The sequence below is a fragment of the Lipomyces arxii genome (genome assembly GCF_038497795.1).
Source record: "Lipomyces arxii strain Phaff 12-163 unplaced genomic scaffold V1512scaffold_3, whole genome shotgun sequence".
NCBI classification, from domain to species: domain Eukaryota; kingdom Fungi; phylum Ascomycota; class Lipomycetes; order Lipomycetales; family Lipomycetaceae; genus Lipomyces; species Lipomyces arxii.
The window spans coordinates 789,989-816,655 of NW_027117702.1; the positions used below are offsets into that span (position 1 = coordinate 789,989).

Consider the following 26,667-nt stretch of genomic DNA (forward strand, 5'->3'; position numbering starts at 1 on the left):
TGGTGCCACAAAATACCTCAGCCACCGAGCGGACAAATTTCAAAAGTTGGAAAAAGACATACCTGAGGTTCAAGAAGACCTAAAGATTGTTTGTCTGCCATTGTATCTATCACAGAAGAAGGAATCGATTGAGAATCGGAAGACTGCCTGTCGTGAGTGGCTGCGGCAGAAGCGGCGGCGGAAGGCGAAGACAGAATTCTTTCGGGCAAAAGAAACTTCGAGGACGATATTCGAGAGTAAGGTTGCTGATGAGACAAAAATCCGTCAGAGACAGAAGTAGGTGGAGAGGAAGTGAAGAGAGTGTTTGAAGAGGCAGAGGCAGTGGCCGCGTTGGACGAGAGAGGTGACGACGGCGGCAAAGAAGAAGACGAAGAAAGATCCTGATGCGAAGGAGAGGGCGGTAGTCTAGAGATCGGAAGTCTTTGAGAAGAATAAGCCATCAATCGACTTTCAAGACTATAAAAACTATATGGTGAGAGTTAGCAGATTGTAGGAAGAGTAGAGAGAGGCCCGAGGATTCCGCGGAGAGCCATTAGCGACCACGGACTCAAAAATGGGTAAAAATTCAAATAAATGAAATTGGAAAAACATGAACAAATAACTAACATAACAGATATATAAAAAAGGAATAAACTTCTAAGGACGCGCGTCGATTTGACGGTTGTAAAGTAAGAGGTTTGAAGCAGATAGAAGAAGACAAAAAGTAACGATTTTGGGAGAAGCAGGAAGATTCAAAGAAAGCCAAAAGAAAAGCAAAGGATGTTTACCTGTTAGAAAGAAGCCTAACTAATGTACAAAGGAGAAAAGAAGAGTGATGAATAAGAAAGAGAATGAAAGAAGATCGGTGTGAGTAAAAGAGACTCGACTTCTAGGGTAAGCGTGGAAGTATTTGCTGCCGTAAGCAAGATTTGGCGGGGAAAAGGAAGAACAATTTTAAATATTTTATTATTTTGATTGAATTGAACTAAATTCAATAAAATATTAGTTATTTACTAGAGATTTACAAGGTAGAGTGAGTGGACAAACTGTGGTGAGTATACTAATGTATATAGTAGTTGTCGATTGACAGTATTCTATGATTGATATGGCCCACACTACTACATACTGTATGTCACTGCTTCTCTAGTACCGCAATGGCATATTTGTCAATTACTAATGATAAGTTATAGACCTGCGGATCAAAAGAAAATAAAAGGAGTAAGAGAAAACCACATTAAGCGGGTCACGAACCAGAAAGTAATAACTAGGTTATATATTAATTACGTATGAGAGGATGAACGGTTAACTGTAGATTGAATAGTCAATTACCTATTGTATATTTTACTACTATTACAATTACTATTATGCAATACCATATATTACTTATATGAATCGACTAAGATATTCTGACTGAGTTATAAATGGTGTAATAGTGATAACTTTCAATGACTTTTGCACCTTAATGAGGTTTTTAGTGACAATTTTGGTTCGTTCAGCCCCGTCACTAAAATGGATTTAGTTTACTTGCACACATTAAACCCACAACGCATCAGTGCTTTCTCTCACTAATTGCCCTAACTCCATTCACATCCACTCACTAACTTACTCACTAACTTAGGTGATGATGACAGCACACAAACTCAAAAGTCTCTAGCTTGTGCTCACTAACTAACTCTCTGCTCTACAAGTCCTCGTTATCGATTCAAACAAGTCACACTAAACTTAAATCTATTTACACTTCCTCCTCACAGACATTACAACAAATAAAGACCTAAATTATCATCCAACTCACTCAACATATCTCTTACAAACGGTTATTATTCCACAACCCCCCCCCCTTTTTTAATCACTAATTACATCATCCACCATAAAAATTGTCATATCATTTTTTACTATTTAAAATTATTCAAAACGCATCTCCTAATTTCAATCGTGGCGCAACATTCATCGACAACAACTCTTGAAATAAAAGTTTAGCTGCGTACGGAATCGTTAACTTGTACACGTTTTTTGCTGATCGGCATGTCGTGCACCACCCATTGTAACCCATCAGCCCGCACTCGCCGCACACGTCCACGTCAAATGCATCCGATGAAATCATTAATCGTTCCAGTAATAACTGTGACGCACCGTACGCAATCAAACAGTCTCGCTCCATTTCTCCCAACCGCAAACCACCGTCTCGCGATCGTCCTTCCGTCGGCTGCCGAGTCAAAACTGCACGAGGACCCCTAGCACGTGCATGCATCTTATCCAACACCATATGCTTAAGCTTTTGATAGTAAATCGGCCCAAAAAATATGTACGCCTGTAAACACTCGCCAGTAATTCCAGACGTTAGCATATCTTTCCCGCTATAACTATACCCCTTATCAACTAAAATACGCGCCATATCTTCTACTTTACTACCCCCAAACGCTGTTCCGTACTGCAGCGATCCGTCAAGTACTCCCGCCTTGCCTGAAATTAATTCAATCATCTTTCCAACCGTCATTCGCGACGGGAATCCATGCGGGTTCATGATAATGTCTGGGCATACCCCTGAATCAGAAAACGGCATGTCCTCTTGCTGTACAATAACGCCACACACTCCCTTCTGCCCGTGCCGAGACGAAAACTTGTCTCCTAACTCTGGCCGCCGTGTTTGTCGAAGCAGCACCTTGATCAAAGGCTGCTCAGACTCAGAAGACGTCAACAAAACCTTGTCAATATAACTAGGTTCGGGCGCCTTGTAAACTACAGGACTATCTTTATAGTCATCAGCTGAAGGCGGGGCTGCGCCGGTTTGAGCCCCTGTATCAGATACATTCATCGGCACCTGCTTGTTTACGTACACCATGCCCGTAGAAACCTGCTCACCAACTCCAGGCAAACCGTCCTGCTCCAGCGCAGCATGCTTCTGAATCGCATTGCCATCCGCATCACGTCTGACGCCGTCCAAACGATCGTGGGTCTGATTAGAATATCTCTTCAGCGTAGTAGTGTTCTTCCGAAGCACTTGGCATCGTCCGAACCCACGATCAAGCGAGGCCTTGTTCAACACAAGTGCATCCTCAATATCGTACCCAGAGTAACTCATGACCGCAACCGTCGCATTTTGACCAGCTGGAAGTTTATCGTAGTTGATCAGTTCAATAGTGCGCGTCTTCACCATCGGCTGCTGCGGAAACACCATCAGATACAGCAGGGTGTCGATCCGCTGCAACTGGTTGTACGCAATAGCTCCAATAGCTTGCTTGCCCATAGCACACTGGTACGTGTTTCTTGGAGACTGGTTGTGATGCGGGTACGGAATCAGTCCAGCGACTGCTCCCAAGATAGTAAACGGCTCGATCTCCAAATGCGTGGTCTTGTCAGAAACTTGATTTTCATAAATCGCAATATCGCAATCGTTCTCCTCGTTGACGTCCAAGTACTCGACCAACCCTTTGCTCAGAAAATCATCAAATTGCATCCGTCCTTCCTTCAGCTCGCGAATATGACTCGCAGTCACTAAAGGCACACCGCCCTTGTCTACAATAATCAACGGCCGGCAAATACGGCCACCGTCAGTCGCAATGTGAACAGCCTTGTGGTGGTGGTTAACGTAGAAACTAATGAATGCCGACACTCGGCCTTTGCGTCTTAAGCTTCGGAACCGCGTCACAAACCGAATAGGCATACGCGTGATTCCAACAGCGGTACCGTTCAAAAAAATGCCATACGATCCGGGTGCATGAAGTTCATGTCCACTGATAACAAAAATGTCTTCCGCTCCAAGAACATAAATTAGCTTCTTGATCGGACCCTCTTCGTCGTCAGTCGTGATGTGGGTCATCAACGCCAAATTCTTCACCAGCCCACACGCTTCACCTTCAGGTGTATCAGACGGACACACTATTTTGATTAGTCGCAATCACAAACCATATCAAAACCAACTTACACATTCCAAACTGCGACGGCTGTAGTGAGCGCGGTCCACTAACTTTTCGTGTTTTTTCAAATTGACTGGAAATTCGAGTCATCATTCCAAGCGCACTGATGTAACTCAGTCGACTCAGAACGTGCGTCACACCAGCACGCTCCATCTTGAATCGCTTCAGCGACCAGTTTCCGGTAGAAATTGCTCTGTTCATGCCCATTGTGATATTATTACTGTGAATAGTAATGTTCAGCAACGCGTCGAACTCGTTTGTCCGATTCGGCTTTTTTAACACCTTATCAATACTGGTTTTAAAATCAGTGTTAAACTTTTTGAACAAATCCTCAAATAAAAGCGACAGCAACTGTCCAGCCAACTCAAGACGCTTATTTCCAACGTAGTCTCTGTCATCGACCAGTAGCGGATTAATCATCGCCATCAGCACTCTTCTCGTCATAATGGCCATGTAGATCGCCTTCTCCTTGAAATCTAGATTATGGACAGAGATGTGCGCGATGACGGTTGTCGCAAGAGCTTCTAATCCCTCTTGCAAAGCTGACAACCGAGGAGCCATCGGCCGACGACTAGTCTTGACTTTAGAACCGAGATACTCCAACGCCTGTTGTTGGGTAAACACGCCTAACTTTGCACACTCCTCGAGATTGATTGCAAAAACTTCTTGGTAGCGCGAGTCTGAGCCGGCAACTAGCTGCAAAATCTCAAAGTCAGACTGAATGCCACAAGCCTTCAGCGCCAAAACAATAGGAATATCCTCCGATATAGAATTGTGCTTTAAATAAATTTTCCCATGTTTCGTCAGGATGTATGTCTTTGACTTGCGCTCGTGTGTAGAACTAGTAACCGATGCCTGGAATATGCCTTTTTTCTCATCCGCTTCAACGATGATTCTGTTCTTGCTAAGTTGCTCCTGTACCAAAATCACCTTCTCTGTACCATTGACGATAAAGTATCCACCTGGATCCAGCGGGCATTCCATCAAAGCAGCCATTTCAGTCTCAGACTTACCCGCCAACACACAGCGCTCACTGCGCAACATGATTGGCATTCTTCCAATCTCGAGACCGCGATGAATGACAATTTTTTTGCCGCGCGTGTACTCGACGTCGACAAAGATCGGGGCTGCGTAAGTCAGATCCCGCAGTCGACATTCCTGAGGCGTGATGTCTGTGTTCAAACTATTTTGATCTCGACGCTGCGGCATGCCGACTCGAATATCCAGATACCGCAAGTAAAACTCTGGGTCGACGTCACTCACGACTCTTTCATTAGCCTTCACAATCTTCTTTAAATCAACATTGACAAAGTAATTGAATGAGTCTAAATGCTGTTTAACCAGGCCCTTGACTTTAAGAAACGCTGGTAGCAGCAGCCATTTATCCTATTCTCGTCAGCTCCTTGCTTCTCCGTTACAAAAACCGCTTACCTCAGCTGTATTGACTGCGTCTGTTAATTTCTTGCCATGGTAAACTGGCTTCAACAGATCATTAAACGATTTATCTGCCTGCGACCCAGCATGCGCAGTCTCCTTTACCACCATTTTCCAGTAAGATGCTGTAATTCAAGCTAAACTAGAACACGCTGAAATTTAGTGTAGAAAGCAGACAGGCATATTCTATTCGCTGGACAACTATCTCGTTGGGAGGTTCGTGACCAATTTTTTTCGGTGTTTGAACCTTGCGATGTCAGGTGCGGCTTTGGCGGTGGGTTACCATCAAACAATAGACTCACGTGAAGTGCAGATTAGACTAAAGGAAGTACACAGAGAAGATCCAGGGTCATGTTACGGAGTGCGTGCTTGTCACTGCAACGCGTCAGCTCACTCAGAGCATGCACGAACAGGTTGAACACGTTGAACAGGTTGAACAGGTTGAACAGGTTGAACACGTTAAACACGTTGAACAGGTTGAATACGTTGAACAGCCTACACAGATCATTATCTACAAGAGCGCAAACCTCAAATACTTCAAAGGATACAGATGCCATATTGAAAGATGACGAGGAATTGCAAACTGCTCGGGTCGCGCCATTTAGTTTCAGCTACAAGAGTTTGCGAGAGAATTTACAGACTTACTATGAATCATTTGAGAGAAGACACAACCTCAACGCAATTGAAATGCTTAGAGAGATTGAGCGACTGGACGGACGCATAGTGAACTTACGGAAACAAGTCAGCAAGTTCTATATTGAACGTAAAGCATTGACTGAGCAACTCTTGAGGGAAAAAAGTAAAGAAAACAAAGCCCTGTTGGCTGCGCAACTACAGAAATTGAAGTCTGATTTACTAGATTCCGAGTCTGTTCTCACAGAAATTGAAGACACTGTAAAGAGTTATGTTAAACTAATGCCCAATCTCGTGTCCAAAACATCACCGGACAAGGAACCCGCACTGGTGAAGTACATATGTCCTCCACCAGATGTAATGCCAGACCCACCAATTCGCACTGATGACGAGTTCACTCAATTGCCAAATTACGACGACTTTTCTGAGCGTGACCATGTCAGTATCGCAATGGAGTTAGGTATGCTGGACTTGCAAACCGCATCTAAAGTCAGTGGGCACGCGTTTTACTACTTGGCAAACGACGGCGTCTTGCTTGAGACGGCTCTTGTGCAATACGCACTCGACAAAGCACGCCAACACGGCTTCACAATAATGATGCCGCCTACAATCATGAAGCGTGAGTACATTCAAGCCTGCGGGTTTCGTCCCAAAGACACAAACGGCGAGCAGCAGATTTACAACATCGAGCTGGCAGGCGGCCAGCCACCTACGGAATACGTCGAGGATGAACCGAGTCGCCAGAAAATTGTACCCAAACTCGCGCTCACGGGAACCGCGGAGATTTCGCTGGCATCGTGGGGCGCAAACAAAATGTTCAAGTACCAGGACTGTCCCATAAAGTTTGCTGGCGTGAATAGAAGCTATAGGGCTGAAGCCGGTGCCCGGGGAAAGCGAGACAGAGGACTGTTTCGTGTGCATGAATTCACCAAAGTTGAACTGTTCACATGGGTCCCTAGTGGGCAGGCCGTGGGTCGGGAAACTACAACGTCAGACGATATGCTTGAACAGATTCACGAATTACAGCAAGAAATCGTCACGGGCCTTGGACTTTATTCGCGCGTGTTGGACATGCCGGTTTCTGACCTTGGAAACTCGGCGTATAAGAAATATGATATCGAGGCATGGATGCCGGGCCGGAACAACTGGGGCGAAATCACGTCGGCGTCAAATTGCATCGACTACCAGGCGCGAAGGATGAACACCAAAGTTCAAACCGCGGCCGGGTCGAAATCGGGCGCGTTCGCACACACTCTGAACGGGACCGCGATGGCTGTCCCGAGGGTCATTGTGGCGCTGATTGAGAATTACTACGACAAGGAGAGAAACGCAGTTTGGATACCCCACGTGTTGCGACCGTATATGGGCGGTCGTGCTTGGATTACAAAAGCAACGCTTCCTGAAACTTACAGCATATAATCTGACTAAAAATCCTATCATTGTACATATGTATAAAAAAAAAATTTCCTGTAAATACTAGACTAATGTTACAAATTCCAAACTGTGATCGCTTTCATTTCCGCGCGTTCAGGAGTAAGTAAATACTCTCCTTCAAATCTTCCGATGTGTAGAATCCCGACCGTCTAACTTCCTCGCTCTGCAATTCGCGATCGCCCAGTACAATTTCCAAATCTCGCGACTGACTTCCAATCCATCTGTTTACAAATTCAGCCGGTTCGTGCGCCATCTGAGTGAAAAAGTCGCGACGAAGCTTGGCGGTCACGAGTTCTTGGATTGTGAGTCCGATCTGGTCGTCCAGTGCGTGAATCTCATCTTGGTTGCTGTGCCAGTTTGCAAGCACGTTTTGCAATTGTTGTTTCTGCGAGCTATCGACGTCAACTTCAATATCATACACAAATTCTGACCGAGTAGATTCCTTGTCAACGCAGACTTGATATTCAATCACAATTGGATCTAATGAGAGAAGATTTTGTCCAAGCATATCAATCATCTGCGCAAACGATAACCGCTCTTGATAATTGAACACCTGCTTCAATGCATCGTCACACGTTATAATTCGCTTCTCATCTGGGTCTTGCAGATTATGAAACTTCACATACTGCCAAAGTCCCATCACAGTTTCCCGTCGCGTCTGTTCTTTGAGTCCTCCAAGGACATACGACAGAGCTGGAGAAAGTTTAAACCGCTCAGGTGTAGTCAATAAGTAGAATGAAATCTTAACGTTTACATTAGTGTCGCCCTTCTGCTTAATTGTAACGTCATCCAGCATCGGCTGTGGAGGAACCGCACCCTTTGGTTGCTGATTCCAAACAACAAGATTTCCATCAGGGTATAGCCCTTTTGGTCTGTCAAGTTCAATCGCGATACTTTGAAAAAAACTGGTGAACTTTCTAGCAGAAGGACTGTCGGGCGGTGTATTTTCATCTAGTAATGCTCCTTCAATTTTGAGCTGCCACATTGGAATGGTTCCAGTGTCGAAGTCAAACGCATTCACATCTAATCTGTCAACAGTCTGCCATGGCTGATCAATAGCAGTATTTGAAATAAATATCCTCAGCTTTTTTCGCTCCTATGCGCATTAGTACTGTGTTGCGGTGACTTGTCAAGTAACTTCATACTCTTGTCCCTCTTGCCAACGCGTCTTCAATATCAAGTCGTTTTCTGATGATAGTGGAATCCATAGCCTGTTCCACGTCCCTCAATTCACGATACTGTCTTGCTTCAGGAATCAAACTCTCAATTTTCGCAGGTATGTTTTTCTCAATTGGCCGGCGCACATACCGTTTATCCGCCGACGCCTGCGCCTGAGACTGAGCATGCTGTGCTGCCTGTAATTGCGGATTGCCTTGCTGTGGCATGCCCTGTGGTTTGGGCTGCGTCATTTGCTTGCGATGCGGTCTCGGGACATTTCCTCGCGGTGTTGATGCCGCAGGGGACATGTGTGAGGGATGTTGTTGATATGGATTCATAGTGAGCGCGTAAATCTAGACGCGTGTTGTGCAGTTCGTAGTCAGACGCTGAATACGTTTATTGGCGTGTTTAAACACCGAACGACGAGATCACCAAACTAAACAATTCTTCTTGTGTTCTTCGGTAGACCTCAAAGATGAGATGCTCAAAAATTTAGTCACGTGAACTCGTCTGCATTGTAAATGGCCTATTAGCCGCCAATGTCATCCAAACATGACTGACTACTGCTTCTATAGAGCTCTCGAGACCAGTCTACACAATCGTCGTAAATATCTCCACAAAACATCGAATCCAAAATGACTACGACATCGTTGTTACAACAGGCACAAGCGGCAGCTGAAGCTAATAATTTGGTTGCAGCTGAGCACTTGTACAATGAGATTCTGGCCAAGAAGGCCGGATCAAACGAGAAGACTGCGGCCGAACAGGAAACTGCGTTGTATGAGCTCGGTGCTCTGTATCGCGACCATAAGTATGTTTTGGCGTTTCACTTTGAATGTGTTGTAGTTTATTTGGTTTCTGACTTGGGGTGATTTAGGAAGGTCAAGGAATTGCAGCAATTGATTCAGTCGTCACGATCAGTCATGTCTGGAGCGGCGAAGTCCAAGGTGGCCAAAATAAGTATGATAGACTGGTGTTGGGCCGATTTATAAATGAGAGTTAACGCGTGTCTGGTAGTACGCACTTTGATCGATTTGTTTTCCACATTGCCCGACTCAATAGATCCTCAGATTGCAGTCACCAAGGACTGCATCGAATGGGCGGTTTCCGAGCGTCGAAACTTTTTGCGACAAAACCTCGAGACCCGGCTAGTGTCGTTATACATTGAGCGAGGATCATACTATGATGCGCTTAACTTAATCAACACATTGCTAAAAGAGCTCAAGCGGTTAGATGACAAGATGGTCTTGGTAGAAGTACAGCTGTTTGAAAGTCGCGTATACCACGCACTTCGAAACATACCAAAGAGTAGAGCAGCTTTGACAAGTGCACGTACTAGTGCTAATGCAATTTACTGGTATGATTTTGTGATTAGGTGTGTGTGGTTGTTGCTAACACGGTCGGCAGTCCTACGTTGATGCAGGCGAACTTGGACATGCAGAGTGGAGTTCTTCACGCTGAAGATAAAGATTACAAAACTGCGTATGCTATTGTTATTTTTTGTATCATTCTTGATACTAATTCCAATCTAGATTTTCTTATTTCGTTGAAGCACTCGATGGCTATTCGGCGCAAGAAGATAAGCATGCAGTCTCAGTCCTCAAATATATGCTTCTGTGCAAAATCATGTTGACTCTTACAGACGATGTCAATTGTGAGATTTGATGTTTACAAAGTATTGAAAATAACTGACAAATGAATAGCGCTATTGAGTGGAAAGATGGCTCAGAAATATGCCGGTCGAGACATAGACGCCATGAAGGCAGTGGCCATGGCCCATTCTAACAGAAGCTTAAAGCAATTTGAGGAAGCACTAGAAACCTACAAGACCGGTATGTTGTCGTATACGTTTATGTTACAAATCTAAAGAATTGCAGAGTTATCTTCTGATCCCATCATTCGATCTCATTTCACCGCACTCTACGACACCTTGTTAGAGCAGAACCTGGTCCGAGTGATTGAACCATTCTCGTGCGTTGAGATCTCACACGTTGCCGACTCGGTCGGTCTGGACACGCGCCAAGTCGAAGGCAAGCTGTCGCAAATGATCCTTGACAAGGTGTTTTACGGTGTTTTGGACCAGGGCAATGGCTGGCTGATTGTGTTTGACGAGCCCCGCAATGATGCGACGTACGACTCAGCTCTGGATACCATCCGCCACATGACGACCGTTGTCGACTTATTGTACGAAAAGGCGTCCAAGCTGAACTAGAATTGTTCATGATGTACCATTTAAGACTAGTTAGGTGAAAGCATGTAAATGTACTTTTTAAGCGCAAACTTGTAGATAAAACTAATTCCAAAAACAAAAATCAAAATACATAGCTTATAGAGCCATTTTATTTTCTGCATAATTAATTACCAATTCATCAACTGCAACGTTTGTTACTGAATAAAAGTATGATACACTCCAGATTTTCCAGACATGACTTCGTTGACTATTTATTTAAAAGGTGTAGCCAACAAGCTTGGCGTAAGCCTCAGTGGAGAAGGACTTGGGGCGCTCAATGGGCATGCCGAGAGCACGGTCGATGATGTACTGGGGAAGAACTCCGAGAGCACGCGAGACACCAAAGAGAACGGTGTAGTACGACTCCTCAGTGAGTCCGTAGTACTGGAGCAAGACACCGGAGTGGGAGTCCACATTTGGCCAAGGGTTCTTGGTTTTTCCGTGCTTGGTAAGAACAACTGGGGCGACCTCGTAAATCTGGCTGACGAGCTTGAACAGATCGTAGTCGGGGAGGTACTTCTGGGCAAACTCACGCTGAGCCATGTAACGGGGGTCAGTCTTACGGAGAACAGCGTGTCCGTATCCGGGAACGACACGGCCGGCGTTAAGAGTATCCCAAAGGTACTTCTCAATGTCCTCGTTGGTGACATTGCTGCCAATCTTGTTCTTCATCTCCAAAATCCACTCAAGAACCTCCTGGTTCGCACGTCCGTGAAGAGGGCCAGCAAGACCGTTAAGGCCAGCAGCGAGGGAAAGGTAAGGAGAAGAGAGAGCAGATCCGACTAAGTGGGTGGTGTGGGCGGAAACGTTACCACCCTCGTGATCTGAGTGGATGGTCAGGTACAAACGCATGAGCTCCACAAACTCATCGTTGTTGCTGTATCCGAGGAGCTTAGCTAAGTTGTAGGAGTAATCCTTGTCAGCCTCGATCTCAGCAAGCTTGCCATCCTTGAAGACGTTACGGTAGATACGTCCAGCAATTAAGGGAAGCTTGGCAATGAGGTCAATGGAATCCTCATAGGCGTAGAGCCAAAGCTCCTTCTTGTTAACACCCTTCTCGTAGGCCTTGGTGAAGGCAGACTCGGACTCGAGAGCAGTAACAGCTAAATTAGGAAGTTAGTATAAACTTCAGGGGTACACTATAATGTGTCCGGAACATACCGATGGAGAACTGAGCCATAGGGTGGAGAGCTAAAAGGCACATATTAGCATCCCGCGCAATTAAAAAAAATTAATATAAGCAAATAAAACATACTGGCCGGGGAGTGGTCAATGAGATCCTTGACGTGCTGGGGGAGCTCAGCACGAGCGGCAAGCTCAGCAGAGAAAGCCTTGACCTGTCCCTCAGTTGGAACTTCACCGGTCAACAAAAGCCAGAAAAGACCTGTGAAGAATAGTTAGCAATAAAATTTATCATAATCACTAAATGAAATGCTGTACCTTCTGGCAGGGGTTCGGTTCCACCAGGTCCCTTAGGAAGTATCTGTTGAATCTCGGGAATAGTCTTTCCACGGAATCGAATACCCTCCTCGGCATCGAGAACGGAACCTTCCCAGACAAGACCTTTAATACCACGCATACCACCATAAGCCTGGTCGAGGGTAACCTCACCGATGACCTAAATTGACGGAAATCAGAAACAGAGCCGTAGGATTACAACTGAATGAACATACGGTGGAACCTTTAGCCTTTCGGAGAGCCTTGACCTTCTCGATCTCAGCAGGGAAGATCTCAATCAAACGCTCCTTGAGAGTCTAATTAAAAAAATTAGTATTTGCTCCGAGACGTCCCACTGGTTGAGCTCTTGACAGGATCATTTGCGTTATGTACAGTTCAACACAATTGCACAGTACACACACAAACATTATGAACAAAAGACAGAACTTGAGGTATAAACAGGCTCTCTAAACATACAGGCTCCTTAGCAGTTGAGTAAGCCCGAGCAGCAAACTTGACATAGGAAGTAGCCAACGGGCGCTGGGAAGCACGAATAAATGAAAAAGCGATACGTGATGGAGCAGGCATTTTGATATCTGATTTATCCTAAGACTTTTTATGAGGAACAAGATCTATGAAAAGAAGATTCTAAACCGATAAAGAAGAATGAAAAAGGCAGAGGGAATGAGAACTGAATAAAAGCGAGAGTCGGGCCTTTCTTATTTGCTGGTGGAGCGGATCATCGGAGCCGGGTAAATTCATATAGAACCGGAGGAATATTGACCAATGAGAGCGTGTTCTGAGTAGACACCGCTGGGGTAGGGTAGTGTCTCCCCCCACACGCGTACTCGGAAGCAATAACCTTGATGTATTCGAATCAATTTTAGTGTATTTGATAGTAATTTATTTACTGTTTATTTATCGTTTTAATTAGAGTTAATTGAATACTATTTTTATTAATAACAATCAAAATAAAGTAGCATCTCTAGACCGGAACACAGCATAAAAAGACGTGCGGCTCACTCCTCAAATACAATGAGTGAATGGAGCAACGTCGGAGAGCGGAACAGGGCTGGATGAGTCTATCTATATTTTAGTGTCAAGCAGCGAATGATGACGTATTTTTAAGTTAGTTTTTTGTTGGCGATTCCGGACCGAGAACTGTGTTTTCATTATTACTGTATATAGAACACGCCTTATGTAAGCATTATATCGTGCGGGATCCGTCGGCATTGAACTCCGCATGTTCCGACGGATGTAAACGATTGGACTCTGGCGTTTATGTGGAGAAGCGCTAAAGCCTTGTGTCTATCACTTTGCTATGTGATTTGAAATATTTAAAGCATTATATGTCATGTGTTGTGACATTTATAGATATAACTGCATTATATTTATTGTATACTGATATAGCTGCACTTGTTTCCACTATAGTAGATTATAACAACGTTTACAACAAAATATTCATTTTCTAATTCATCATACAACTTATTTATTATCAAATAAAGTAAAATCCAAGTGTGTAAATGTCAATTCAACTATTGCCATAAACTGCATTACAAGCATATATAGTTATGGCATATATGCACTATACATGTGAGTACCTTTGTACATTTTCACTCGTCTTCTTCTCTTGCCACTACTCTTTCTTCTCTCATTCTTTACGAAATCATCTATCATAACAAATCAGGCATTCCAAATCCTGTTTGTATAATAAAAGGATATAAACTTATCTTTTTAAGTTATTAAATAGCAAGCAGGTATTCATTCAAGCTTTTAGTAGTACTGTAGTGCTGTAGGTATAACTTCTGTTTACCTTGATTCTATTGCTGCGATTTAACCTCACTCTTTCTTCTGATCCTATATCTATTCTCTTTGGTTTTCTTTCGGTTTATCTTTGGTCCAATAAAAGGCGTACTACGGGTGTGCATAAGCAGTAACCTCCCTTCACATTATAGATCAGTTTGAAGGTTTGAGAAGTAAATCAGCTATTCTGAATCGGTTACTCAATCTAGATATTGAACATTATATTCTAACTCGTAACAGTGTTCTGGAAAATCCTCGTCATCACAAATTTCTCATTCTTTGCTCTTCTGTCTCTCTGTTAAAGTCTTCATCAGTCAACGATAGTTGCACTATAATAGTAAACAACCGTAGGTTTTTACTAGTTAAGATCTGCAATTTGTGCTCTGAACAATACATACATTCGAGTAAAAAGGATATTCACGTGTCAGATACGTATAGGTCTGAACCGGTATTTTAAGTCTTGATTGCCTTTTCTGAAGAATCGAATCATACAATCATCAAATCAAAAATGTCTACATCTCCTGCTGCGACTGAGTTCGAGAGTTTGCTCCAGAGCATGTTGGAGCTCAGAGCTCCTGGCGTGTCAGGCTCAAAAATCAGAAGCTTAACCGAAATAGCAATGCAAAATGTTGAGGTAAATATTTTTATGCATATGTAACTTATTCCGCGGCGTATTCTGCTTTATACTACCAAGCACCATCACAATGCGTTTATTGGTGATCAGTAGCTAACAACACTTTATATTACAGTCCGAATCTGTGCTCATCCAAAAGCTATATACTCATTTTAAACGTGCCCCTATTGCGCATAAACTTGGTGCTTTGTACGTTGTTGATGCCATCGCCAGAGCATATCAAGATGAATGCCGAAAACTAGGCCAAGTGCCCTCAGCAACCTCTCCAGAAGGTACACCGGCTGCTGCTGTCTATCATCTTTCCGGTATGATTGATAGTCTTATGGCTGATATCACATCTGCTCCTGCAGACCAAAGAGTATGCATATTGAGAAAACATGCGAGTAAGAATATGTACTGACATTCAAACAGGATAAAATTGGTAAAGTTATAGACATCTGGGAACGTGCAGCCACATTCTCCCCAGAACTTCTTGCATCCATGCGCTCGAAGTTTGTAAAATTAGGATCTGAGAATTCTACTACGCCGCCATATCCTCCCCCAGCTCATCTTCTTGCTGGTGCTGGTGCCGCGCCTGCAGCTTCTACCGCTCAATCGACCACGTCCATCTTGAATGCTTTGGCTACGATGGCGAAACAAAACGATGGTACGCCTGTTGCGCTTGCGCCCGCAGCCCAGGTTCCGGCTCCGTCAGCTCCTTCTCAGCCTTCATTTACCGATGCTTCGTCAATTGTGTCTGCACTTTCGTCGCTTAACGGCCGCAATGGCACTCCTGACCAGAAGTCACCAATGCCTCAGCAAGACCAATTCAGCGCGTTGGCGTCTGTTTTGGCAAAGCCGCCACCACAACAGCAAGGCTCGAGCTATCCATCGCAGCAGAACCAGCCTAACGTACCCGACATGGCTTCAATTCTGCCGTTCTTGAATTCCGGTGCCCAGCAGCAGCCATTCCCGCCACAGCCACAACCTTCTGCCATTCCATTTTCCGGATTCCAGATGCCAGCACCACAGCAGGCTCCAGGTGCGCCAGGTATGGAACAGCAGATTGCGCTAATGCAGCTTTTGATTTCACAAGGCATGCCAATTAATCAAATTGCCATGCTCTTACAGGCTGCGGGCGGTAACGGCGCCGCCGCTGGAGCAATCCCGACCCCATCGGCTCAGGGATCGCTTCCTACTTGGCAACCACCAGATGACGATCGTGGACGCGGTAGCTCGATGCGCTCACCACCGTACGACTCAAACCAGAGACGAAGCCGGTCACCACGTAACAGACGGCGGTCGCGCTCGCCATCGTATCGAGGTCGTAGTCCTCGCGGCAATCGTCGGTCCGAGAGCCCACCTGCGCGTCGGCGCGATGTCGAGATCAGACCGAAACAGGTGTCGTATGACCCTACTATGCCGGCTGACTGCATCAAGGTTCTCAGTCGGACGCTGTTCGTCGGAGGCGTTCCAAGCACAATGTCTGAGGATCGGCTGATTGCCATTTTTGAGCAAGCTGTGCGTGTGCAAGGTGTGATTATGAACAAGGACAAGCGCTGTGCCTTCTTGAAAGTTTATTACCGTTCTGACGCCGAGCAAATCAAAGCGACAATGGAGACTTATCAGAGTGACGATGTCACGCTTCGATGTCGATGGGGTGTTGGTTTTGGACCGAGGGATTGTTGCGACTACGCCTCCGGTGTTTCTACGATCCCGATCGGACGGTTGACGGAAGCCGACAAGCGATGGGTCACGACCGCTGAGTTTGGCGGCACTGGTGGCAGAGCAATCGAACCTGGTCTTGTTGTCGAGGAACCAGATATTGAGATCGGAGCCGGTGTTTCTAGCAAAGCCATCAGCAAGCGCATGCCGACCAACTCAGGCGGAGACTTGGGACCAAAATCTACAGACGAGTTTCAATTTGCTCAGAAGCTTGCTGCACGACAAAGAAGGCCTGCACGGCGATTCTAGTGAAAAACGTTTGAGGATGAAACTAGTTTGCATTTGTTTTTCGCATTTCAATTTTGTAATTAATATAGTTTATGCTTTTTCGGTAACGCCGTAGAACAGTGTGGCTCAATGCAGACTAATCAGTAAAACGCAGAGGTGAGTAAAGATACTGAGCAGCCCGGGCAGGTATATGAATCAGAATGTTGATATGTCAGTCTGCGTACTCGTCGTATTCGCTAATCGCATCATCATAGTCTTCGTCGTACTCATCATCATTTGGGTTTGCAGACCGAAACACGTTGCTCATCTGCATCAAAAACCGACTCTGCAACGACCGCGGCTTCTGGACCCGCATCGCAGCCTGCCGTTCTCTTGCCAGCTGGCATTTGAGCAGCCGTATCCGCAGCGGGGTGTCGTCGTATACCTGGTTAATGCAGTTTGCACGGCGGCTCCGGCGCTTGATCCGCACAATCTCGCTCGATGTCTTCTTCCGCCGTGGAAACTGGACGATTTCAGGCTCGCGCAACGATGATTGTGTCGATACAGCGTTGGAATTGGCACTGTCGGTAACGTGGGGTGTGATTACCACTGTTTCGTCCGTAGTTGTGGATTGGCTAGACGATCTTGCTCGAAATGAACATATGTAAGTCATCAAGCTTTGAACAGCACTTTTGGGAGCTTCTGTATCCATGGCTGTTCGCAGGCCCCGAGACTCATACGGCACGTTAGACAACAATTGTGCCCAGTGAACAGGCATCCTCGTAGCCGCTCTCTTGGACCCGTGAGAGCATTCTGCCCTGGTCGTGGCCTGGTACATTCTCCTGCTCATAGCGTGCCATATGCTTAAGAGTTCATTTCGCACAATCGATCGCTTGCTGGTCCGAAGTGTTGCCTCTGCCGACTCACTGACTTGGACAGCAGGAGTACTCAACTCGTCATCCGTGGCCACCTGCGGTCGAGGCTCCAAAGACTCAAGCTTGGCTTGTATGTGCGATAATGGACGGTATCTTGGTACAGAAGGGTATTTTCTATGCATTCGAACCAGAATTCAAAAGTTCTAAATATATTAACAGACGTCGTACAGCGAAACAGAAATGTACAGTATAAATACTGCGATATTTTATAACGGACTGAGCGTCCACCTCACCAGCAATGACCACCCAAAAGCATTCCATTATACTTTATATTTAATTTACACAGAGATGTAGCACTACCTTACAATATCAACGCATCGCCCGACTTAGTCTTCGTACCCATAATCAACACATCCGCACGAAATATACATAGTAAATTTAACACAAAATCACGTCTACACCGACTCCATCATGACTGGAGCATTCGCGGCCGCAGCAGCAGCAGTATAGTCCGCCATCTCCATCGCCGATCTCTGAGCGGCGACTTCTTTTTGAAACGCAAGTCTGTCCAAAAACAACTGTTGTCGGGCTTGCTCCAGTTCTCGCCGCTCGGCCTCGAGCACTTGCTCCAGCTCGTTGAACTTTGAAAGCTTAAGTTCAAGTTTACGCGACTGCATGTTGATAAGCGAATTGACTAGTCTTGTCATCTCACGTTCCTCATCGGTCGCCAACAAGTGAGCACGAGCAGCAGCAACACCCAACGCCATCGAAGCTGCTTTTTTGACTGTACCATTTTCTTCTTTATCTTCTTTTTCTTTCTCGTTAGAGTCAACGTCCATTTTGTCTTCGCCATTAGATTGTGCTGGTTCTGGTGCACTATTCTCTGCAGGCTGATCTTTTTCTGAGCTCTTCTTGATTTGTTTCTGAATAGCCTCCTTCATCTCAGGCAGGGCAGACTGAGCAGCCGCGGCCGCAACTTTGGGATCAACAATACTTGCCAAAAACGCAACAACACTCATAACCGGGTTATCAGCTTGTGACAACGGAATGTGATTATATTGTAATGGTCCCAGCTCTTCGGTTCGACTCTCAAGATAAGGATCTTCAATTGGCAATTGCAAGAACTTGAGAACGCACTGCTCACGTGTACGGGAGCCGACGTAGTCGGCAATTGCGTTCCAATCGTCATCATACAGCTCCATTCCTTCCAACAAAAGCAAAGTTTCCTGGCTCGTCCATTCACGGTCCCGATCTGCAGCCAGATACGAAATGTCTTCAAACTTGACGAAGTCTGACGTCTGACTGGTAGAAGGAAATCTGTTCTCCAAGAAACAGTTTGCGCAAAGGTCGTATTGCTTGTTTTTAGTAGAATGATATCGGACACGGGTACAATCGTTGCCACACGTAAAGCAGTTGTACGTTTTCCGCGCGTTGCCGTTAGGAGTATCTGATGCCAACGCAGACGATGTTGTCTCGTAAAAAGTCTTGCGAATTTCCAAGTTCAAATCAGGTTTGATTGGAGCTGTGGCCATGCCTCGGTCGGTAGATGGATGTGGCTGTCCGGGGGTCACCATAGCCCCGGGCCCTGGCTGAAATGGCTGAAGACCTCGTGGGGTATCTGCAATGACTTTGAAATGACCTGTAAATGGAGGTCCGATTGTGGACGGCCGAGTTTCAGGATCAACCTGTGATGGTTAGTAACTTGCAAATTCGAGCCATCCTAGTTTAACAAACCTGGTAGTTGATCAAGCCCCATTGCTCTAAAAATGCATGTACTCTCATGATGGCACAAACATCGCCCGCAAGATTACGCCGACAAGCAGTGACTGTGAGATATTCAACAGGGTTTAGTCTGTACGTGTTGATCATAAAATCTCGGTAGTCACGATAGACAGTTGGCGTCTTTGATCTGTTGCGACTGTTAAAGAACTCTGGCAGTGATTTTCGCTCAATGTCATTAATCTTCTTCATGTCAAACCAGGCTGCATATGACGGGATAATAACACTATGAGTTTGCTCAACCAAGAAAGCTTTTGCCTCTTCTTCGAGTGTCCGTTTTTGTTGTGAATTCTCCTCGATAGTGACATTGACACCTCCATTATCTTTGACTTCTTCAGATTCTGTAGTCGTGTTTGGTATTGGCTCTGTTGCAGTTGTTTGAGGTCCATCCACATCCATATCTGACTGTTCTCGCAGCTCTGTCTTGGCCACAGTTTCTGTTGATTCAACTGGCACATCAGATGCCGTTGCAGTTGCTAACTCTTCAGATTCAGTTGGTTCGTCAGCAGAAGCAGGTGCAGACGGAAGGGCTGATTCAGTGGGTTCTAGTGACGTTTCTGTTGTTTGTGCAGGTGCAGGTGTCTGACCTACTGATGGTGTTGATTCGATTGGAGCTTCTGCTGGCGATTCAACTTTTGGCTCTTCTGGCTTATCATCAACAACGGTTTCTTCTATTGGTAGGGGCGACTGCGCTGGTTCTTCTGCCGATAAAACCAATTCTGTTGGTTGTGGTGAAACGTCAGCAGACGCGTCTTCCATCCCAGTCATGGTCACGTCTCCGTTTGATTCTTGAGCAGGGGCAGAATCCACAGCAGAGACTTCCTCAGGCTGAGTAAGCGCTGACTCTTGTACTGGATCCGATTCCATTGCTTAATTCTGAATAAAAAAAACACGAAAAAACGCGTTGATTTTTGTTAATGAATTGTTCGTCGAAATGGACTCGCGATGACCTCCGGTTTTGGTCGCGTTGAGTTTTTGGGAACGGGGGATTTTTTGGCAAGATTCAATGAGCAGGCTCGAATCTGCGGCGGTGAGAAAAAATCCACTGAAATCTACTATGACTCAAGTTCAAATGTAAGTAATGCTTATGGCACATTTAACATGCTAATGTGTACATATAGCAACGCACAAGGGTCTTGTACACTTCACGATGAGCCACCGAGGTTTAACACTATAAAATCAAAACTCCATGTATATTTCTTCTTTTCTCCACAAACACACAACAATGCAATTGTTACGGCGTGGATTTAGATTACAAAGGCAGCCAGTGAAGAGTCTTACGCATTTGTCGGGTTTCCGGCGAACATTGGCTAGTTTGGCTGTGCTGGAGTCAGGATCACCTGTGTATTCTGTTCTTTCTGCTGCTTCTAAAGTTGGAGGCCCAATTACTGTTCTTCTTGCTGGTTCGAAGGCTGCTGAGGCTGCGACTGCAGCTGCTAAAATTGACGGTGTCTCAAAGGTCATAACTGTTTCCAGTGCTGAATACGACCATGTAAGTTCATAATTTACCGCTTTTTGATCTCAGTTAGTTCGCAGTCTATTCGCGCGGCTGTGGATTGAAGTATAGTGTTGAACATTTACTTATATCGACTCTTAGGGACTTCCAGAAAGCTTTGCTCCACTGATCACAGCAAACGTGAAGGAAGGTGGATTTACTCATGTTTTTGCACCAGCTACAGCATTCGGCAAGAACGTCATTCCCCGCGCCGCTGCACTTCTAGATTCTCAGCAGATCAGTGATATTACTGAAGTGAAATCAGAAGACACATTTGTCCGACCAATTTACGCTGGAAACGTGATCCTCACTGTCAAGTCTAAAGACCAAATCAAGTTTATTACTGTCCGAACCTCGGCATTCTCTGACCCCGCAGCCGCAAGCTCAGCTGCTCCTATCGAAGAAGGAGTTGATCCGGCAGTCAAGTCTACGGCTATGTTTATGTCTGAGGAGCTCACCAAAAGCGAGCGACCAGATCTTTCATCTGCAAAAAGAGTCGTGTCGGGCGGGCGCGGTCTCGGAGACAAGGAAAATTTTGACAAACTTATGTTTCCATTGGCTGATGCCCTTGAAGCAGCTGTCGGCGCTAGTCGTGCTGCTGTTGATTCTGGATTCGCCGATAATTCGCTTCAAGTCGGTCAGACTGGGAAGGTTGTTGCGCCAGACCTCTATATCGCTGTCGGAATCAGCGGAGCAATCCAGCATCTTGCTGGTATGAAGGACAGTAAGACAATTGTCGCAATAAACAAGGGTAAAATTCTATTTTGATTAATATGATGAGTTGTAGTTAATGTGTTATAGATCCGGATGCTCCAATTTTTGAGCTTGCGGATGCTGGCTTAGTTGCTGATCTTTTCCAAGCTGTCCCTGAGCTCACAGAGAAACTTACCAAGTAAATCAGGAATTTTGCGGTATACATGGAATAATTAGTGCTGAGTTAATGATATACAGTGATAAGTTGAATAATATGCGGTATATAGATTACTACTGTTCATAACGTTGAATTATTTATGAATATTCAATTTAATAATGTACAATTTCACACATAATTTATACTTAAAATTCAAATATGAATTGAAAATAAATTAATCACTTTTTACATGTAAATTTATCTTTAAATAGCAAAAACTGCCAATTTAGGTCGATTAAAAGTCGTTTATTAAATCTACACAGATCCGATCAAACGCGAACGCGTCGCGTCTCACGATCAAGGAAGTGCAGGTCACGTTACAGTCATCCACGCCAACGACCAAACCAAAAAGACATACATAATCATATTCAAACCCATGAGAAAGGATTGGCTGTTACTGTGAAAAACATGCCAGAAGCAACTAAACAGACTACAGAATTGCCCATGAATGACAAAGATGAACAGGCAACACTAACAGGTCAAAAGTCTTTAATGACTCCCCCGCCAACCTCCTCGCCTGAACCTGTTATACCATCATTCATCACTTCTGAACCCATATCAGAAGTACGCCAAACTGTTGCTCTTAGCCACAAAAATGCTAATAGGAGTTAGGAACAAAGAGAGTTCAATGAGCTGGGACAAGACAAGAAGCTGGCACGTCTCCGTTTCTTGGTCGAGCGGTCGACCGTTTACGCCTCAATTCTGTCAGACAGACTTCGACAACAACAAGAAGACAAGGCTAGACAGGACAGTTTGAAAGAGAAAAAGAATGGGACATCTAAATGGGAAACTCCGTCTGCAGAAGCACCGGCGCCGGCTATAGTTGAAGTTACAAATACACGGACAAGTCCACGCAAAACCAAAAGAAAGACATCAGCTAAGCAGTCAACGTACAGTATAGTGGATTATATCTCTAAAGAAGTGTGTAGTGTTTACACCATTTATGCAATTTCTAACAATCAATGTAGGAACTACAAACAGCGAAGTCTACGAATGATTTCCTGAATGACGCCGCAAGCTCAAATGTAGAGAGTGCTATTCTTAACAAGCCCCTTTCAGCTTCTGCTCACCAGCCGTCATTGATTACAGGCGGTGTTTTGAAGCTCTACCAGCTCGCGGGAGTAGAGTGGCTAGTCTCACTATACGAGAACGGTCTGAACGGCATTCTAGCAGACGAGATGGGTCTTGGCAAAACGCTGCAGACAATTGCATTTCTAGCATTCCTACGAGAAAAAAGCTCGTTTGGCCCGTTTCTGGTTGTGGCTCCATTGTCAACTTTGAACAACTGGATCAACGAAATTGGCAGATTCGCGCCTTCTATTCCCAAACTGCTGTATCATGGTACTCCAGAAGAACGTGCCGAGATGAGACAAAATTTCTTATTCAAAAAAATTGACTCGAAGTTTCCAATCGTTGTTACTAGTTACAACATAATCATGAACGATCAGCAGTTTTTGCGGAAGCTCCAGTGGAAGTACATTATCATTGACGAAGGCCACAGAATTAAAAATATGAACTGCAGACTGATCAAGGAACTCAAATCCTATGACTCTGCTAACCGCTTACTTCTAACTGGCACGCCACTACAAAACAACCTAGCAGAGTTGTGGTCGTTACTAAACTTCTTGCTGCCGGATATTTTTCATGATCTAGAGCTTTTCCAGAGCTGGTTTGACTTTTCTGCATTGCAAAAACAGAACGGCACTCAGGAAATCATTGATGAAGAGAATAAACACCATTTGTTGTCAAATCTGCACGCAATATTGAAACCGTTTCTGCTCAGACGACTCAAATCAGATGGTTTGTATATCCATGCATTAAGCTTGTACAGGACTAACAGTAACAGTCGAATTGTCATTGCCTCCGAAACGGGAATACATTCTTTACGCACCGCTTACAAAGGTACAACAAGAGTATTACCGACATTTGATTGCACACGATATCAAAGATTATTTATTAGAAAAAATCATGGCAATGAACGGAACAAAGCCCAAAAGCCGACAGTCAAGACCAAAACGAGCTGCTGTGCAGTCGATAAACGACCAGAACCGCAGATATAAACGCCGCGCAGTGACTAAAACCCGACCCGTGTACAAGGAAGAATCTGACGATGAGTACTTTGATAGGGTATTCAATACCCCAGAGGATTTGATAGACACAGCTGTGACTATTGAAGAAGATGAAGAAGAAACAGAGCGTCTCAATAGCGCTCTTAAAGCTAGTATGTTTACTCTTCTACACAGCTTTGTTTAGTTTACTGACATGACTGGATAGCCAAAGCTGTGAAAAACAAAAAACTTCAAAATTTGATAATGCAGCTCCGATTGGCATGCAACTCCCCACATTTATTCTATGCACCATGGGATGATCCACACAGTAATATCCAAGATCCAAATGAATCTATTGTCAATGACTCTGGAAAAATGCTACTACTAGACAGACTAATCCCTGAATTGTTCAAGGGTGGTCACAAGGTTTTAATTTTTAGCCAGTTTAGATCAATGTTGGACATCATTCAAGACTGGGCTGAGCTACTCCGCGGCTGGAAAGTATGTAGGCTAGACGGACGAGTTTCCCAAGAGGTGTGTTACGGTCTACAACTTACGAGCTAAACTGACTTTATACAGGACCGAAAGGATCAAATCGATCAGTTTAATGAAGATCCTAAGTACAAGCTTTTTCTGCTTTCGACTCGCGCTGGAGGCCTTGGAATCAATCTCACATCAGCCGACACTGTCATTTTGTTTGACAGTGACTGGAATCCCCAGCAAGATTTGCAAGCTATGGACAGAGCCCACAGAATCGGACAGACGAAGCCGGTTATTGTGTACCGGCTCGCGACGATGAACACGGTAGAGCAAACCATGTTGGAAAAAGCAGACACAAAACGGCAGCTCGAGAAACTTGTGATCCAGAAAGGGAAATTTAAAAGTCTGATTGGAACAGGCAAGGGCGCGCACGAAGATGACTTGGAAAGATTATTACTTGGCGAGGACGGGTTGGAGAAGTTCCTGGTGAAGGAACGCGGTGACGAAATTTTGACAGACAAAGAGCTGGAAGTGCTGCTTGATCGCAGTCCTGAGGCTTATGAACACGCCAAAGACGGACAGGGTTTCGACAACAACACATTCAAAGTTGTTGACACTGCAGCTATGACTGAGAACGACATTTTGACATAAAACTTATATTGCTTTTTATAGATCTAGATTAGACAGTTTTGTTTTTAACATACCGCAAAAGCTTTGAAACACCTTTGAATCAAGCCCGTACGACCAGTGAACCGTGACATTATGCTGCGCATCGTTCAGAAATATTCTAAATCCAAATCCCGAGTCTAATTGACCCGCATTATCTGATTCCAGTTTTCGTCGCTTCTGCCTACGGAAAGCGCGCGACCATATGTTTCCTAACTTCGAGAACCCCAAAATATACTGACTACCATCGTGCGACCTCAACGAAACATCAATCAGTTCCCCAAACTCATCGTTTAGCTTGTCACAGATAACCCTCAAAGTAGTTTCATTAACATAATCGATTACGAACGGAATAGTAGCACATGTAGCCGCCGGCCACAAAGCTCTGACCGCAACCGACGGTGCCGGGCTTATTGGTCTGGCAAGTTCAGGCACCGCACGACAGAAATCGAAACGCCAGGCTACTGCCCACCGCCGTGTATGCTGTCCTTGCAAAAATTCAGTGACGACGTAGTTTGATATTTCGCATCTTACTAACTCTTCAACAATGGCTTTCAAGCTGCTAAGTTTACCTAACATGCTGGTAAACCACGTCTTTGTCGTGTTTGACGACATAGCAACACTTTCACTAATCATGCGCTTCACAAACGCAACTTCACCACCGAACGTGATCATCTCGTTTGGCTCTATGTTGGTGAAACTGTGCGATTCAGTTACTTTTAATTCCTGCGAAAATTCAATATCCTCCATAGAGCTATAAAACGGGGGATTGCACATTGTAAAGTCTAGTTTATGTCCCACATCAAATAATGGACCGCCAGGTGCAGATTTCATGATCTGGATCCGACCAGACAAGTCATTACGTGTAATTTGTTCTTTCGCGAGAGTAACTGCTCGCTCATCGATATCTTAAAAAATCAATTTTGTGCAGACGTTAACCTCTGTATGACATACCAGTGCCTATGAAATTCCAATTTGAGCGTAACCGACAGCCAAGCAATGGATATATACAAGACACACCAGTTCCCCTATTCTGTCAATTCCTCATCAAACTCAAAGCCTTGTCAACAGTCGTACACGTCTAAACCGGTGACTACATGCGTGTTGACACCGCCGTCAATGTCAAAGTTGTCCGAATCCAATAGATCCTGGATCCACAAAATATAATTCAGCCTGTTGGAAACCTGTAACGCATCAGATCAAAACTGTAGCATCAAAACAATGCAACTAACTCTGGGACACAGTCTATCAGATGGCAGCTCGACATCGAGTTGAAAGTCCTGCTTTAAAAGCGCTTCTGTGAGCGCACTATTAAATTTAAGCAACTTCATTCTTCTTCAATAAACAAAAGTCTTCATACCACACAGCGTGAGGATCTTTGAGATCAATTGAACCGTCTGCTTGAATGCTTCATGTGTGTTAATAGATGATCCGATCGTAGACTGCCCTTCCATACCAATCAGCCAACTTTGGATAAGTAAGAGCTAGTTCTTTAAAATCGGGTAAGATATGATCGTATATGTTTCTGGGGTGCATCATCAAACGCATACATTGTCAGATGACCGCGGTGAATTATCCACAATACGTCTCGAGTACGCCTGGCCTGTTTAAAGCTAGTTTTTATGATGCAGCAGTATGAGTCTTTGACAGCTCTACAGGCCAATTGTTTGAATGGAGTATTCGACTATCTCTTAAAGTAACTCATATAAAGTCACAAAGTGCAAAACCTTGACAGAATTCAACGAATCTTGACTATAAAGTTTTCTAGAAGCTACAAATTACTACATCTCATAATTCAGGGGCTATAGCGAGCGTATACTTGTCAAACTGTTAGCGTACGCTTACGT

At 44.7% G+C, this 26,667-nt stretch overlaps 11 protein-coding genes across 11 annotated transcripts; 5 read left to right on the forward strand and 6 right to left on the reverse strand.

The window, feature by feature from the left end:
* Positions 1-1,691: 1,691 nt before the first annotated feature.
* Positions 1,692-5,564, reverse strand: V1512DRAFT_106102 (uncharacterized protein). Its single transcript, XM_066912875.1, has 3 exons — positions 5,325-5,564; positions 3,902-5,279; positions 1,692-3,855 (listed from the first exon to the last, which is right to left on the reverse strand). Exons 1-3 carry the CDS (start codon positions 5,436-5,438, stop codon positions 1,886-1,888), a joined length of 3,462 nt encoding a protein of 1,153 aa, XP_066773210.1. The 5' UTR covers positions 5,439-5,564; the 3' UTR covers positions 1,692-1,885.
* Positions 5,380-7,467, forward strand: V1512DRAFT_259605 (uncharacterized protein). The gene is made up of 2 exons (XM_066915681.1): positions 5,380-5,444; positions 5,496-7,467. Exon 2 carries the CDS (start codon positions 5,679-5,681, stop codon positions 7,377-7,379), a length of 1,701 nt encoding a protein of 566 aa, XP_066773211.1. The 5' UTR covers positions 5,380-5,444; positions 5,496-5,678; the 3' UTR covers positions 7,380-7,467.
* On the reverse strand, positions 7,380-9,058 carry V1512DRAFT_235379 (uncharacterized protein). Its single transcript, XM_066914087.1, has 2 exons — positions 8,540-9,058; positions 7,380-8,490 (listed from the first exon to the last, which is right to left on the reverse strand). Exons 1-2 carry the CDS (start codon positions 8,888-8,890, stop codon positions 7,474-7,476), a joined length of 1,368 nt encoding a protein of 455 aa, XP_066773212.1. The 5' UTR covers positions 8,891-9,058; the 3' UTR covers positions 7,380-7,473.
* A 10-nt stretch (positions 9,059-9,068) lies between these two features.
* On the forward strand, positions 9,069-10,894 carry V1512DRAFT_259611 (uncharacterized protein). The gene is made up of 7 exons (XM_066915682.1): positions 9,069-9,363; positions 9,430-9,512; positions 9,570-9,909; positions 9,960-10,034; positions 10,085-10,206; positions 10,256-10,384; positions 10,430-10,894. The coding sequence occupies exons 1-7, from the start codon at positions 9,188-9,190 to the stop codon at positions 10,762-10,764; spliced, it is 1,260 nt and encodes a 419-aa protein (XP_066773213.1). The 5' UTR covers positions 9,069-9,187; the 3' UTR covers positions 10,765-10,894.
* On the reverse strand, positions 10,778-12,933 carry V1512DRAFT_221944 (citrate synthase-like protein). The gene is made up of 6 exons (XM_066913730.1): positions 12,697-12,933; positions 12,456-12,536; positions 12,223-12,400; positions 12,038-12,166; positions 11,944-11,973; positions 10,778-11,885 (listed from the first exon to the last, which is right to left on the reverse strand). The coding sequence occupies exons 1-6, from the start codon at positions 12,805-12,807 to the stop codon at positions 10,999-11,001; spliced, it is 1,416 nt and encodes a 471-aa protein (XP_066773214.1). The 5' UTR covers positions 12,808-12,933; the 3' UTR covers positions 10,778-10,998.
* A 1,597-nt stretch (positions 12,934-14,530) lies between these two features.
* On the forward strand, positions 14,531-16,609 carry V1512DRAFT_246359 (uncharacterized protein; the record flags this gene model as incomplete). The annotated part of the gene is made up of 3 exons (XM_066914422.1): positions 14,531-14,656; positions 14,772-15,014; positions 15,068-16,609. The coding sequence occupies 3 exons, from the start codon at positions 14,531-14,533 to the stop codon at positions 16,607-16,609; spliced, it is 1,911 nt and encodes a 636-aa protein (XP_066773215.1).
* Positions 16,610-16,738: 129 nt separating this feature from the next.
* V1512DRAFT_259621 (uncharacterized protein) lies at positions 16,739-17,672 on the reverse strand. The gene has a single exon (XM_066915683.1). It carries the CDS (start codon positions 17,622-17,624, stop codon positions 16,800-16,802), a length of 825 nt encoding a protein of 274 aa, XP_066773216.1. The 5' UTR covers positions 17,625-17,672; the 3' UTR covers positions 16,739-16,799.
* A 225-nt stretch (positions 17,673-17,897) lies between these two features.
* V1512DRAFT_203889 (uncharacterized protein) lies at positions 17,898-19,620 on the reverse strand (the record flags this gene model as incomplete). Its single annotated transcript, XM_066913310.1, has 2 exons — positions 17,898-19,127; positions 19,177-19,620. The coding sequence occupies 2 exons, from the start codon at positions 19,618-19,620 to the stop codon at positions 17,898-17,900; spliced, it is 1,674 nt and encodes a 557-aa protein (XP_066773217.1).
* Positions 19,621-20,415: 795 nt separating this feature from the next.
* V1512DRAFT_259623 (uncharacterized protein) lies at positions 20,416-21,765 on the forward strand. Its single transcript, XM_066915684.1, has 3 exons — positions 20,416-20,713; positions 20,819-21,467; positions 21,518-21,765. The coding sequence occupies exons 1-3, from the start codon at positions 20,447-20,449 to the stop codon at positions 21,610-21,612; spliced, it is 1,011 nt and encodes a 336-aa protein (XP_066773218.1). The 5' UTR covers positions 20,416-20,446; the 3' UTR covers positions 21,613-21,765.
* Positions 21,766-22,804: 1,039 nt separating this feature from the next.
* V1512DRAFT_270157 (P-loop containing nucleoside triphosphate hydrolase protein) lies at positions 22,805-24,805 on the forward strand (the record flags this gene model as incomplete). Its single annotated transcript, XM_066917596.1, has 4 exons — positions 22,805-23,426; positions 23,473-23,847; positions 23,901-24,208; positions 24,254-24,805. The coding sequence occupies 4 exons, from the start codon at positions 22,805-22,807 to the stop codon at positions 24,803-24,805; spliced, it is 1,857 nt and encodes a 618-aa protein (XP_066773219.1).
* V1512DRAFT_259631 (uncharacterized protein) lies at positions 24,795-26,610 on the reverse strand. The gene is made up of 6 exons (XM_066915685.1): positions 26,277-26,610; positions 26,181-26,228; positions 26,053-26,128; positions 25,898-26,004; positions 25,775-25,848; positions 24,795-25,728 (listed from the first exon to the last, which is right to left on the reverse strand). The coding sequence occupies exons 1-6, from the start codon at positions 26,366-26,368 to the stop codon at positions 24,821-24,823; spliced, it is 1,305 nt and encodes a 434-aa protein (XP_066773220.1). The 5' UTR covers positions 26,369-26,610; the 3' UTR covers positions 24,795-24,820.
* Positions 26,611-26,667: the final 57 nt, after the last annotated feature.